The 15,928-nt window shown below is 40.6% G+C and overlaps 1 protein-coding gene across 1 annotated transcript in view; it reads left to right on the top strand.

The window, feature by feature from the left end:
* ATP6V0D2 (ATPase H+ transporting V0 subunit d2) overlaps positions 1–15,928 on the top strand; it is a 53,544-nt gene that overhangs the window by 10,189 nt on the left and 27,427 nt on the right. Inside the window, exon 2 of the mRNA XM_062189516.1 lies at positions 2,220–2,391. Coding sequence (XP_062045500.1) covers positions 2,220–2,391 — 172 coding nt within the window. The remainder of the gene's footprint in view (positions 1–2,219; positions 2,392–15,928) is intronic.

Here is a 15,928-nt window from a genome sequence, read left to right as displayed (position 1 = left end):
CCAATCTTACTACATTATTTAAATCGTTTGTATGCAGTTCCCTTCTCCCACACCAGATCGTGAGTTCCCTTGAAGATGAGGAATATATTATCTCTGGTACATCCTTGGGTCTCTTATAACTGACAGCACATAACGGATGTTTCATAAAGGTATGAATGAAAATACAATAAGTTCTAGGATGCTCTATTGACTTTATTTATGTGCAAGATGGTGCCAAAGACATTTTAGACATTCAGAAACACAGTTTGAATGCTATTTAATGAATCACATAAATAAATGACACAACTAAGATAGTATAACTGCCTTTTGGAGTTATGCTTAAGAGAATATAATGTCTTGTAATAGGTGGTATGGTAGAAGTATTATCAAATAACTTTGAAATTCAGCTGAATGACATTGAATAGCTCTGCCTTAGGGAATTAAGGCTTTACTGAGCATATGATAATCCAATTGAATTGGTCCACCATAACACTCAGGTTTTAAAGATTTCTTTTATTTGTTTATTTGAGAGGTGGAGTTATAGACAGAGAAAGGGAGAGATAGAGAGAAAGGTCTTCCATCCGCTGGTTCTCTCCCCAAATGGCCACAATGGCTGGAGCTGGTCTGACTTAAAGCTAGGAGCTTCTTCTGGGTCTCCCACACAGGTACATGGGCCCAAGCACTTGGGCCATTTTCCACTGCCCTCCCAGACCACAGCAGAGAGCTGGATCAGAAGAGGAGCAGCAGGGACTTCAACCGGCACCCATGAGGGAGCCTGTGCTGCTGACAGTGGCTTTACCTGCTATGCCACAGCACTGGCCCAACATGCAAATTTTAAGTGACTTTGAAGTTAGATGAACCTGACTTTGAATCAGTTTATCCCTCTGATCTTGAACAAATTAGTAATTTAGCTGAGTTTCAGTGCTCTTTTCTTTAAAAGGCCATAAAAATCATTTCTACCTCATCGGATTACCTTGAGTATTAAATGAGACAATTCAAGCTTAATACAACACTTGGCATATGATAAGCACTCAATAACTAGTAATTATTCTAGTATTATAACTAGACTGAATTATACACTATATAAGGAGCAAATCTGAAAAGGGATTGGGGGAGAAATTCTAAAGATTGGAGTGGGGTATGGGTGTTAGAAAACGCGCAGTATGTGCAGGAGGAAGTGGCAAGTTAAGTTGGAACTCAATTCAATCCAATTATCTGTGGATTACCCAGGCTATTATCATTTAAAAGATGCAAGGAAAAAAAAAAAAAAAGGCCAGCACCGTGGCTCACTTGGCTAATCCTCCACCTGTGGCACCAGCACCCCAGGTTCTAGTACCATTTGGGGCGCCAATTCTGTCCTGCTTGCTCCTCTTTCAGTCCAGCTCTCTGCTGTGGCCTGGGAAGGCAGTGGAGGATGGCCCAGGTGCTTGGGCCCTGCACCCGCATGGGAGACCAGGAGGAAGTACCTGGCTCCTGGCTTCGGATCGGCACAGCGCACTGGCCGTAACAGCCATTTAGGGGGTGCACCAATGGAAAAGGAAGACCTCTCTCTCTCTCTCTCTCTCTCTCTCTCTCACTGTCTAACTCTGCCTGTCAAAAAAAAAAAAAGATGTAAGGCATAGTGGCATAGTCTGGCAGAATGATGTTGGATTTCAAGATTAAGGAGACTCATCTAGTCTAAGCTCAACCATTCTGTAACTCCACCATTTAGCTCCACTCAACTTGAATTTCTTCATCAGTAATAAAAGGACATCAAAACTGAGCCATGTCAGGTGCTCCTTCCACTACCACCCCTCCTTGTCCCCATGGTAGTTATTACCAGTGAATTTCCTTTATCATCAATGTGGAGTGGAGCCTTAGTATTCTTCTCTACAGTTTCCCAAGCAACTGTTTCTAAATGACTAAAACTGGCTCAGGTAAAATCTATTTGCCAGCTCTGGACTTGATGTTTGTTAGTATTTTTTCTTAGCTCTGCTAAGTAATATCACCTTTCTTATGGAATTGAGAATTTTTATGGTATGCTAGAATATATATATATATATATATATACACATACACATATTCACATTAAATTGTTCATTAGAGATCAACACTCAGGTCCAAATCATATATGGGTCTTTTCTTAAAGAGTAATGAGATAATAAGCAATACTTAAAGTTGTCACAAATTCAATTAATGTTAAAAAAGCTTTTCATCCATGTTGGAAATGTAACCTGACTCAGGGCTTCATTTCATTTCAGATTTGAAAATTCATCTCCAGACCACTGATTATGGCAACTTCTTGAACAATCAAACAAATCCTCTTACTGTTTCCAAAATTGACACCGAGATGAGGCGGAAGCTGTGCAGAGAGTTTGACTATTTCCGGAACCATTCCCTGGAGCCACTCAGCACCTTTTTCACCTACATGACGTAAGTGACAATAGGAAGCCCCATTAAGCCCCAAAGTGATTGTGCAAGTGACCCCCAACAGTTACAGCGAGGTATTAGGACAGAAGGAAACCTAAGAACTTTTCCCTTGTTTTGAACCTGAATACATTCTAGCTCCAGCAACGATAAATTCACAGAGCCACATTTTCATGTTAGAAAATAACTTTGAATTCTTTATAAATATTATATATATATGTGGTGATGGCCTTTTCTAAAGTAATGCTTTCACTTTTCATTTGTAAAAATAACAAATAGTGCTGATGCTTAAGGTTGCAACTGAAAGTAAACACATTGTGAAATTTTGAATGGCTTTTGAGATATCACAAATTTTTCATAAGGTCCTATCTACCTCTCCTGATGATCCTTGTAACAGTGTAAGTAGTCCCTGTTGTCATTAGGGGATATTACTTTTATCTGTCACCAGTGGTTCCAGCCTTTCGATGTGTGGGCTCTTCACTCTAGAAAATGTGTGGTGTCCTTGCTTTGGCAGCGCATAGACTAAAAAAAGTTTGAACTTTTACACAATTGTAAATTGTACTTCTATTAATACAGCTAACATTAAATCCAGTGCTCACATGGGCCATTTGAAACACACTGCATTGCTCCAGTTGTCCTAGCTAACAAGCTGAGAACAAAGATTCACAGTAGATGAGCTGTGAATGATGCAGATAAAATTTAGATATAAGGTACAGAACTATAAATGTTAGGGCTGGCATTTTGGAGTAGCAGGTGAAGCCACTGCCAGCAATGTTGGCATCCCACATGGACCCGAGTTCATGTCTTGGCTACTCCACTTCTGATTCAGCTACCTGATAATATCCTGGGAAAAGCAGCAGAAGATGGCCCAAGTGCTTGGGCTCCTGCTACCCACATGAGAGATTTGGACAAACCTCCTGGCTGCTGGCTTAGGGCTGATCCAGCCATGGCTGTTGCAACCATCTGGGGAGTGAACCAGTAAATGAAAGATGTCTGTCTCTCCCTTTCTCTCTCTGTAACTCTGAGTCTCAAATAAATAAATCTTTAAGGAAAGGAACTATGAAAGTTTAGATGTCAGGTATAAACACAGAGACAGAGAGAAATCTTCCATCCACTGGTTCACTCCCCAAATGTCTATAACAGCCAAGGCTGAGCCAGTCCAAAGCCAGGAGTCTGGAACTCAATACAGCTCTCCTACATGTGTGACAAGGACAAAGTGCCTCACATGTTACCCCTCAAGGTGCATGCTAGCAGCAAGCTGGGTCAGAAGAGGAGGAGACAAAACTTGAACCAGGCACTCTGATACGGGTTGCGGGCATCCAATCAGTGAAGTTATTGCTGTGCCAAACACCTACCCCATCAGAGGCAGGTTCAAAGAGACAGGATGAATGTGTAAGTGGCAGAGGTGCTTTCTGAATGGCCAGCATCGCCTCTGTCTCATTGACTGTGTTTGGGAACATGCGCTTCTTCAAGGACGGGAGAAAACAACCAGGCCCATCTGCCCAAGAAGACACTCCTTCTATCTGTCCCTTCTTCATTTCTCCATCACCCATTCGACTGCATACAATGGTTCTGTCCTTGAGTCCAGTGAGTAAGAGAATAGAACTAAGAACATCCAAATGTATCTGCTTAGCTGAACAAAGCTGGGTGTATTCTAATTGCTACCCATGACTATAGTTTGAGGAGAAAATAATATGTCAGTCAGCAAGCCTTCTCACACAGTAGCAGATATTTCTTGGAACCTAACTGTGACAACCAGAAAATATTCCAAAAACACAGAGCTGCATCCCAGGTCTTTGACACAAAAGAAAATCAGTATGAACTTTCTATTTTTGATAGTGGACAAGACCAGAATTAAAGGAAAGCCTTTCTCTTTGAGATTTCATATCAGATCATTCTGTTTGAGGATGAACTTTACTTAGTGAATAATATCTTTAAGAAGGAAATCAAGGGACATGATGACACTCTTCCAAAATTTTGGAAAAGCACACAGTAAAAGTCCCAGCTGCCTTATATATCCCCTTCTTCTATACTCAATTTTTTGCTCCCAAAGTAATTTCTCATTTTCTTATGTGTTTGTTCTAGAAAAATCCTTACATTTGTATATATCTATTGGTATATACTCCTCCCGCTCCATCTCCAAGTTTCAAATTTACACTAATGGAATCATTACTTCAGCAGTTTTTTCTACTAAATATTTCTTAGAAATATAATTATCACTGTTTTTCAATTCTTAGCCTCTATCTTTTATGTTAGATTCTGAATATTTTACTCTGCTTAGAAAATCTTCTCCACTCTAAATTCATAAATAAATTCACTTGTCTTTTTTTTCCCATTCATGTGTTGTTGGTTTTGCTTTGCTTTGTTTTTTATGCTTAGGCTTATCTTACAGTTTATTTCAGTGTATAGAATGAGACTAGGAATTTAGCTTAAATTATTTTTCCCAACAGCGCTCCAATTGTTCCTGTCCCATTTCTAAAAATAAGCAAGTACAAGACACGATCCTGGTCAAGGAAGGAAATCATTGTTGACATAACTCAGTGCCGATGTTCCTTCTTTGCCATAACTACTCCTACAATCACTATGGGTTAAGGTTATCCTCACCATTTTATTTGTAGGCAAAGCAAAGATGCTGACATTTTTCAAAGAATTTATAAATATACAATGAGTCAGGAATGAAGACTGAACATAAATATGGATATTCCCAGTCCAGGAATTCTGGAAAACCTTCCCAGGAGGGCTGTCATTGTTGTTGAGCCTGGAAAAAGGGTATAATATGGTGCTGCTTCTTCCACTGAGTTCATGGGGTTGAAGCACGTAAATGGGAAGGGTGGCACCTGCATGAGTGGCAGGCCAGTTTGGATTAGAGTGGGACATGCCAGAAAGTGGGAATGGGGGAGAAACAGAGAGAGGAGACTACAGAAGTAAACTACAGCCAGATTATGGAAAATCTTCAATAGCAGACCAAGTAAGTTAGGCTTTATTACATCAGCATGTTTTTCAAGTGTATGTGTGTGTCTTACTGTGTTGGTGTCTGAAGGAACCTTACTAACACAAACATCTTTAGTAAGGAGAAATGCAAAACATAAAAGAGATGGTATAAGAGGCCAAGTTTGCTCATGAATCTCTTTTCATCCTCCCATTAGCGGTTGAGGCGAAGTAAAATATTGAGGCTTTGGAATGAATGAAACCCAAGTTGAGTTCTAATCTTCAACAGTCGTCCACAAGCAGGGATCCCTCCTTCCAAAGTGCCTGTTCTGCATAACTATAGAGACATCACTGATTCCTGAGCTGAAGGATAAAATGGCCCTAGCCATGTGGAAGTAGAAATGATGATCAAAATAGAAAGCAACATCCATGCAGCATTACTACTTGCTGGCAGCTATGCTAAGTACTTTATGAACATCTCACTTAACCCTCCGGAAAGTCTTACTTGATTCTTATCACCATCCTGAAAATTAGGAAGCTAAAAGTTAAGTGCAGTAAATTGCCTGGATCTCAACTGTAATAAGTGAAGAGTCAAGATTGGAAATAAATGTTGGCAGTAGGCTTATAAAACTATTCTATTCAATTTTAGTTGAGGTCAGAGATTCTGACTATGGTGATAACAAAGAATAGCCCCATTTTAACTGAGTTGAAAGCTACCAGGTTTTATACTTTTGAGCTGAGGGTCAGACTTCACATAAAGGGAATTTTCCCAAAATATGCTGGGAAATGCACTAGTTCCAAGAATGACTGTGAGTCATTTGGGCAGTAGTTCTTCTTAAGTGATGATCTCACTGATTCATTGTTTCCTAATCACAGAATCTTAGACATGGAAGGAGCCTTAGCATTGATTGAACAAGCATCCTCCTTTCATAATAAACTACCATGCTGAGACTTCCTTTGCTATAGAAAAACATATTAAAATGCACTGTTTCTTTAAAAAAGATTACTTAAAATTCCTTATTTCTAGTCATTATCAGGATGTTTAAAATTTGAATACAAGGACACAGATAATCACAAAGCCCTGAATAGAAGGTTAATACAAAGTTAGAATTGCAAAAGTAGTTTTTGTTGTATTAATATCGTTACTAATGGATATATTTTAATTTATCTACCCTTCCTATCAGCTATATACTGTTTTAATTCATCCTTTTTGTATCTCTATCTGGACTTGTCAGTATATAATGGTCTTTAAATATTGCTGACTCAATATATAACCCTATATTTAGCAGCAACTTACACAGAGCTAAAAAACACATACAAAAAACTCAGTGTTTTATATTTTATATGGCACTTGAATATTGGTTATTTATTGCCCAATATGTTAGAAATAAGAAGTGGATATCACACCAACTGATAGATTCTGTGAGGTCGATTTAGTGTGTTTTTTAAAATTAATACATTTATCCAGGGTTTATATTCTCCAATTAGTCTCTGTCTACAACACTGTTTTGTCTCACAAGCTTCATGTATGTAGCCTGCTTATCAGACCCCTGAAGAGATTTACTTCAAACTAGATGCGTTACTTGTATCTCTACATGAGAACTCTGCAAAGGTGCTTCTATCTCTGTTTTTAAATTAGAGAAACTGAGGGTCAGTGAATTAATATTTAGCCCAGATCACAAAAGTAAGACTAAACAGGAATTCCACTCCAGTCCATCAGTCTAGAAAGGTAATGATCTTGCCACCGCTCCGGTAGTTTATAAAATGACAAGCCAATCAGAACTGTATGAGGGTCTTCACAAATATGCCATTGCTGAACCCTACTTCAGAACATCCTGCTCTAACTGGCCTTGGAGTGGGGTCCATCTGTATTTTAGGATGTGCCCAAGTTATTCCAATGAGTAACTCTGAAGTGTCTCATCATGTTGTCTCTTAACAGTTATGTATGCTGATGGCACTATCTGCTTGTCAGGAGACCAGATACCTCAACTGCTCCAATGCCCACGTGGTCTGAAACTCAGTCCACGGCTTGTGCCAAATTGCCAGGTCACTTGTCCGTCCAGCAGTATCCAGTTTATCTCTGCAGAGTGTAGAGATTTATTACGATAGCAACAAGTGTACCACTAGGGAAAAGGTTTCTCACAGTGCTGAAATCACTTTTCTTGTTTCTCTTCCAGAATATTTTGCAAAGCAAAGTGTCTGGCTAACACCCATGAACTTCCATTAATTGGAATTACATCTTGTCCTATTGGGAAATGCCCAAGGCAGCTTTACAGAAATGATTGAGGCAATCCTAGTAGAGTCTAAACATAAATTGGTACAATAAATACAATCTAAAACCTTACAAATTTTATGTGACATAATTGCTGTACATGTGAACTTGTTTTGAAAATCTAGAACAGATATTTTTACATACTTAATAGCAGGAATATCTGGAGGTTTTGAGTACTATAATTATACACAGTTGTGTGAAACAAAGGAGTGAATCCAATAGCATTTTGCTGAAGAGACTATTTAATATAAGCCGGGTTGTTTTATTTTCTTCCTCCTACCCAACACTTCTCAGCAGCATTTCAACATCTCCTCTCCTTTTACATTAGCCCTCCTTTTAAAGCATTCTCTCAAGCATTCAAAATATCCCCCTGTAGGGGCCAAAAGACTTCTGAGTATAGGGTGATACAGTCTTCAGTGCTTCCACAGTGATCTGAGAATTCAAGGACCGCGAAAAGATATCTGTGGCTAAAGGCCACAAACTGAAGAAAGCTTTGCAGAGTCCTTCACAGAGAAAAATCAGAGTACTTTACTGTCCCCAGGCTGCATTGGAAGCCATCTCCTGGCATTGCACTCTGCTGTACCCCTGGGTGCTGTACAGCTGGGCTTGTCTGAGAGGTTTTTCCAGATGCTGAATGTCCAGTGCTAAAACCAGAGAAGGTCTTAGCAAACCAGATGAGCTGGCCATTCTATCGCTTGATAGTCAACACATGAATCACACACTCTGGTTCACTGAGAGATCATATTCTAGTGATGATGTCCACAAATGGTGGAAAAAATAGGACAAACTTAAGCAAAAGCCATGTTACAGCCTTGAACATTCAATTAGAGGAGCCTAGAGGACTGGAACTCTAATTCTGCCTTTAAAAGATGTGGCTAGGGTCAGCACTGTAGCATAGCAGGTTAAGCCACCACCTGTGATGCTGGCATTCCACATGGGTGCTGGTTTGTGTTCCAGCTGCTTCCTTCTGATCCAGCTGCCCCCACCAATGGCTTGGAAAAGGCAGCAGAAGATGGCTGATGTGCTTGGGCCCCTGTCTGCTACACGGGAGACCCAGATAAAGTTCCTGGCTCCTGGCTTAGGCCTGGCTCAGCCCTGGCTGTTGCAGCAACTTGGGGAGTGAACCAGTAGATGGAAAATTTTCTGTATGTCTCTCTTCTCTCTCTCTATAACTCTGACTTTCAAGTAAATAAATAAATTCTAAAGGAGCTGTCACTGTGGCATAGCAGGTAAAGCTGCCGCCAGCAATACCAGCATCCCATATGAGCACCAGTTCGAGCCCCGGCTACTCCATTTCCAATCTAGCTCTCTGTTATAGCCTGGGAAAGCAGTATAAGATGGCCCAAGTATTTGGGCCCCTACACCCATGTGGGAGATCCAGAGGAAGCTCCTGGCTTCAGATTAGCCCAGCTCCAGCCACTGTGGCCATTTGGGAAGTAAACCAGTGAATGGAAGATTCTCTAACTCTGCCTTTCAACTACATAAATAAATCTTTAAAAATAAATGAATAAATAAATTCTTAAGAAAAAAGATTTTGCAGAGTAAGTAAAATTTGAGCCAATATAGATGGAAGGAATAAGTGAAGCATGAAGGAAATTTGTGTTTGGAGATGTCAAGTCATCTCTGCTCCAGCTGGAGCCTGGACAGAAGCAGGAGGAGCATGGGCTGGGAGAGGACAGCAAAGAGCCTGGCCAGGGTCAGGGTTTGACCCTAAGTCTCCAAGGAGAAGTCACCAAGTAGGGAAAGTCTTTCAGAAAGGTGCTGCCTTTTGCATGTTTCAAGCATATTACACATGGTGCCCTTCACTTAGTGGTCACACAGCCTGTAAGGTGAGGAGTACTTCACTCCCAGAAGACCATAACATAGAGTGGAGGAACACTTTTATCACCTCTGCTGTGTGACCCCAGGCAGTCTAACACTAAGCACTAGTGTCTCATCTAGCCAATAGGAGAGTCCCTGTTTTTAGGATTATTGTGCACATGGTACTTGTTCAATAGTTAGCAAGTGATAACATGGTGCTTATTTCCTGGAGCATACTTAAAAATAAAATGTCCAGAGCAAGTGTTTCTCCTAGCAGTCAAAATGTCAGTTAAGATGCCCACATCTTCAGCACAGGGATTGGAATGCTGCTTGAGCCACCCACATCCTGAATCCAAGGGTCTTGTTCGAGTCCCAGCTCCTCTGCTTCTGATCCAGTTTTCCATTATGATGTATCCTAGGCAACAGCAGGTGATGGCCCAAGGGCTTATGTCACTGCCACTCACAGAGGAGACCCACATTGAGTTCCAGGCTTCTGCCTGGCCCAGCCCTTGTAAGTTGCCAGCACTTTGGGAGTAAACCAGCAAATGGAAGATATTCTCTCTCTCTCTTTCTCTCTCTCTCTCTCTCTCTCCTCTCTCCTCCTCCCCTCTCCTCTTCTCTCCTCTCCTCTCCACTTTCAAATAAAATGAAAATAAGCCATTTTTTAAAATGATGCCCACGTTCCACCTGTCAGTAGCTACACTGGATACCCGGCTCTGGCTGCTGATTCCAGCTTCCTGCTCATGCAGACATGTGGAGATCTGGGTTGTGTTCCAGACTCTTAGCTGTTCCAGGAATTTGGGGAGTGAACCAGTGAGTGGAAGCTCTCTCGTTCCCCTCCACCCTTTCTTTCCCACAAATACAATTAATAAAATAAAGTAGGAATGAAAGGGAGTTCAACAATAAATAAATAAGTAAAGTATCTAAGTCCTTGTAGCTAGTAAGTAGAGCATCTAAGATGTAACTTCAGGGCACTCCAAATAGTGTTGCAAAGTTGCTACTTTTAAAAAAAATGTTTTTAATTTTGAATTTTTACTGCCTTGCAAAGTGAGGAGACTGATTTTATGTATATTTTAGGAAAGTGATTCTGCTGGTTTTATAAAACATGCATTCCATCAGATTTAAAGAAGAAACTATTGAGAAAATTTAGACTGGAAATATCAAGCACAGAGATAAGGAGGTGACAATGTTTATTTTTTTTAACTTTTATTTAATAAATATAAATTTCCAAAGTATACCTTTTGGATTACAGTGACTTTTCCCCCCCATAACCTCCCTCCCATCTGCAACCAACCCATCTCCTGCTCCCTCTCCCATCCCATTCACATCAAGATTCATTTCAATTATGTTTATATACAGAAGATCAATTTAGTATATACTAAGTAAAGATTTCAACAGTTTGCACCCACACAGAAACACAAAGATAAAGTACTGTTTGAGTACTAGTTATACCGTTAATTCACATAGTACAACACATTAAAGACAGAGATCCTACATGGGGAGTAAGTGCACAGTGATTCATGGGGAGTAGGTACACAGTGACTCCTGTTGTTGATTTAACAATTGACACTCTTGTTTATGGCATCAGTAATCACCTGAGGCTCTTGTCATGAGTTTCCAAGGCTATGGAAGCCTCTTGAGTTCGCCAGCTCTGATCTTATAAGGTCATAGTCAAAGTGGAAGTTCTCTCCTCCCTTCAGAGAAAGGTACCTCCTTCTTTGATGGCCCATTCTTTCCAGTGGGATCTCACTCACAGAGATCTTTCTTTTAGTTTGTTTTTTTTTTTTTTTTTTTCCCCAGAGTGTCTTGGCTTTCCATGCCTGAAATACTCTCATGGGCTTTTTACCCAGATCCAAATGCCTTAACGGCTGATTCTGAGACCAGAGTGCTGTTTAGGACATCTGCCATTCTATGAGTCTGCTGTGTATCCTGCTTCCCATGTTGGATCGTTCTCTCCTTTTTAATTCTATCAGTTAGTATTAGCAGACACTTGTCTTGTTTATGTGATCTCTTTGACTCTTAATCCTATCATTTTGATCAATTGTGAACTGAAACTGATCACTTGGACTAGTGAGATGGCATTGGTACATGCCACCTTGATGGGATTGTATTGGAATTCCATGGCACGTTTCTAACTCCACCATTTGGGGCAAGTCCGATTGAGCATGTGCCAACTGCACATCTCCTCCCTCTCTTATTCCCACTCTTATATTTAACAGGGATCACTTTTCAGTTAAATTTAAACACCTAAGAATAATTGTGTGTTAATTAAAGAGTTCAACCAATAGTATTAAGTAGAACAAAAAGGGCTGGCGCCATGGCTCACTAGGCTAATCCTCCACCTGCGGCGCCGGCACAATGGATTCTAGTCCCGGTTGGGGAGCCGGATTCTGTCCCGGTTGCTCCTCTTCCAGTCCAGCTTTCTGCTGTAGCCCGGGAAGGCAGTGGAGGATGGCCCAGGTGCTTGGGCCCTGCACCCCATGGGAGACCAGGAGAAGCACCTGGCTCCTGGCTTCAGATGGGCACAGCACACCGGCTGTAACGGCCATTTGGGGTTGAACCAACAGAAGGAAGACCTTTCTCTCTGTCTCTCTCTCTCTCACTGTCTAACTCTGTCTGTCAAAAAAAAAAATGATAATAAGTAGAACAAAAAATATACTAAAAGGGATAAAGTATTAAGTTGTTTCTCGACAGTCAGGACAAGGGCTTATCAAGTCATTGTTTCTCATAGTGTCCATTTCACTTCAACAGGTTTCCTTTTTGGAGGAGGGGACAATGTTTAGATACATAGTTGAGGCAGACTTATCAGAATTAAGTATCTTGGTATATAATGAGTGAAAGAAAGCAAGAAATGATACCTAGGTGTTCTAAGATGAGGAAAAAGAGGAATTGCAAGTAAGATAAAAGGTTTTAAATTTTTTTTGAATAAAAAAGAATAGGAGAGGCCAGCATTGTGGCATAGCAGATTAAGCAGCCACCTGTCAGGCTGGCATTTCATGTGGGTGCCAGCTGGATTCCCTGTTGCTCCACTTCTGATCCACCTCCCTGCTGATGTTCCTGGAAAAGCAGTGGAGAATGGCCCAAGTGCTTGGGCCGCTATACGCATGTAGGAGACCGGGAAGAAGCTCCTTGCCCCTGGTTTCAGCTTGGCTCAGCACTGGCCGTTGCAGCCGTTTGGGGAGTGAACAGATGGAAGATTTCTCTCTCCCTCTCTCTCTCTCTCTCTCTCTCTCTTTCTCTGTAACTCAGCATTTCACATAAATAAATCTTTTAAAATAGAATAGGAAATCTGCTGAAAATTTCAGAAAAAGCAATTCACCCTTAATCCCACCTTCATTTGGCATATCACCATACTCTTTTTCTATACAATACATTTTTTTTGGTCTATTTTCTTCTACTTAAAAGAGAGAGAGAGAGATTTTCCATTTGATGGTTCACTCCCTCAAATGCCTACAATAGTCAGGCCTGGGCCAGGCCAAAATCAGGAACTAGTAACTCCATCCAGATCTCCCACATGGGTGGCAGGGACCCAAGTACTTGGGCCATAATCTGCTGCCTTCCAGGTACATTAACTGGAAACTGGATCAAAAACTGTGTAGCTGGGTGGCAAACCAGCATGCCAATATGGGATACGTGTATCCCAAGCACTGACTTAAACTACCCCACCACAACTTCCACTGCTTTTTGTCTGTATATCCAAGAACTAAAATCACTGTCAGTTCTAACTTTGACTCTTATTTTTTCTATGAATGATATGGCCTTCCATCAGCACGAACATCTTCAGTGTATTGAGTTTTGTGTTTTCTTTATCTCAAACTCTTGCATAGTACATAGTATTTTATCAGCTAAATTGTGATTATCACAATCAAATTCACAATAACATTACGAGATTAACTATTTGGCACCTGTATGCATTTGTAATACTGAATCTCTGGCCAGGAAATCTCTTCTGAGTCTTCAAGATTGGCTGCTGTAAGGGCTTTGCATCCAGAGACTCAGTGGGGAGCAAGCACAAGGCAAAAGTGCCTCATCTACAGTTGCTGGCTAGGCCTGCAGTGTTTAAAACTCTCAAGCACTTTGTGAACTGAGAAGCACAGGAGCTGTTGTGAAAGAGCAATACTTGGCCTATCTGCCACGGAATGATGATCACTTAATCAGCAGAACATTATTAAGCAACTGCTATGAGCGAAGGCCTATGCTACATTCTAACATTAGAAATGAAATGAATATGGACTTTGTCCTCCAACTGGTGGAAGAGTTATTTAAGGTGCGGATTCCGAGACCATGCTTCTAAACATTATAATGAAGTAAGTCCTGGAATGTAGTCTGTGAATTGTACTCTTCCTCTACCATCCATGGCAGAGATCCAGATGGAGTTTTGGGCTCCTGGGTTCAGCCCAGCCCTGCCCCGGCAGATGTGACTGGTTGGGGAGTGAGCCAAAAAAAAAAAAAAAAAAAAAAAAAAAAAAAAAAAAAGCTCTCCAAATGACAATGGTGCAAATGAGAAACTCTTAACAACCAGTAAGTAAACTTTCCCCTGGGTTCATAATATACCAGCTGTGGGACCTCAACAACAGTCTCATAGTCACTCCAAGCCTTGATATCCTCATTTGTAATATAGAAAGTGATTTTATGCAATACAAAGTTGTGTGTTTTATTTAAATTGTATTTTGTGAAGCTGAGTACAAATGAAAATACAGGGCCCCCTATTTTAAAACACGTTCAGTGATTTCAAGGGAACATTAGCAGGACCAAACATGGGGCACTGTGTGACTGCATAGATTGCCCACCTATAAAACTGCCTGATTGGAAAAAAATACATGACTCAACAGATTAAGCATCCACTTGCAACTCCAGCATGCTATATTGGAGTGCCATTTGAATCCCCGCTGCTCAGCTTCTGACTCAGTTTCCTGATAATGCAGCCGGGAGGGCAGTGGAGGGTGGCCCAAGTGCTTGGACCATCTGTATGGGAGACAAGGATGAGGTTCAAAAAAAAAAAATCTAAAAAGAAAAAGCAAATATACTAGATCAAAAGGCAAATATTTTGGGGTTGGTGATTTGGGTAACAGGTTGAGTCAATACATTCAGGGCCAACATGCCATATGGACACAGATTCCAGTCCTAGATGCTCCACTTCCAATCCAGTGTGCCTGGGAAAGCAGAGGAGGATGACCCAAGTCCCTGGGCACCTACCCCAACATGGGAGACCCAGATGAACCTCCTGACTCCTGAACTGGGCCGGGCCCAGCCCCAGCCATTGCAGCCATTTGGGGGGTGAACCAGCAGATGGAGGGTTTTTCTCTATCTCTTCCTCTCCCTCTCTCTGTAACTCTGCCTTTCAAATAAATGAATCTTTTTATTTAAAAAAAAAAAGAAAAGAAAAAATGCATACTTCAACATTATATATCCACAGAGATGCACACCTACTAGAGATACACACCTGCTTAAAACTATAGCTAGTGTTATTTGTGTGCTGGAGCACAATGTTCACTTATGAGAGTGACAATATGTGGCAGAGGTGGTGATGCCCAAGCTAAGGCTTGAAGGACGGGGCTGTGTTTGCACTTGGATGTGTCTGGACTGAAGCAAATCCAGCAAGAAAAATAGAAAACATGTTTAACTGGTACTGCTGTTGGGCTACTGATGTCAAAGGATGTCAGCAAAATTAGCAATCGAAGGTTAAGGAGGTTAAGGAAATAGATGTGAATCAGCTTAAGATGCGGTTGCTACAAGAGTTCTACAGCAGTGTGTCAAATCAGGGTCAAGGTGGGCATGTTCTTTCCTTCAAGCTTTGTAAACTTTCCGGCTAGGCATCAAGCAACCACCAGGGGGCAAGAGTGATTCCAGTTACCCTCCCCAGCGATTGTTGTCGGATTTAAGGCAGAACCATAAGCTTCTTTTTTTGGAACAGGCTGAAATCCACACTGATACTGATCCAGATATCCATTGCTCTAATTTTATTTTACCTTGAGAATTATTTTAATGTGTGTTTTTTTTAAAAAAAGGGAAAGAAATTTTGCTGAAATGTATTTAGTGCTTGTTAGGAGTCAGTATTATCTTTTCACATACATTATTTTCATTTAATTCTCACAACAACCTTATAAGATGGAACTTTAGAAATAAGGAAACAGATTAAGTAAAGACGATATTTTAGGACCCAAGTCCCAAAACTCAGAAATAACCACTGATAAGTTTTGATGCATATCATTCCAATTTTTTTCTATGTGAAAACATTTTATAAATATGCATATGTTTATGTGTAGCATAAATAGAAATAGTTGCTCTTATGGTTTGTTCTAGAACAGAGGGACAATGTTATGTATTGTCTACAGTTCATCTTTTTTAATGTAACCTGCTATGAATTTTCCACATAAGTGTATATATATATAGATCTACCTTATTTAGTGACTACATTGTATTCCATTGTGTTCATATACCACAATTTATTTAATGATCCATCTATGTCCATCTATGTTGGTTCATTTCTTTGATATTTCAGGTAGAGCAGCAACAGATAGCATTGCACATTTACCTTCACTT

This window comes from Lepus europaeus, chromosome 4 (assembly GCF_033115175.1).
Source record: "Lepus europaeus isolate LE1 chromosome 4, mLepTim1.pri, whole genome shotgun sequence".
NCBI lineage: Eukaryota > Metazoa > Chordata > Mammalia > Lagomorpha > Leporidae > Lepus > Lepus europaeus.
This window is presented reverse-complemented; position numbering and strand designations above follow the sequence as displayed.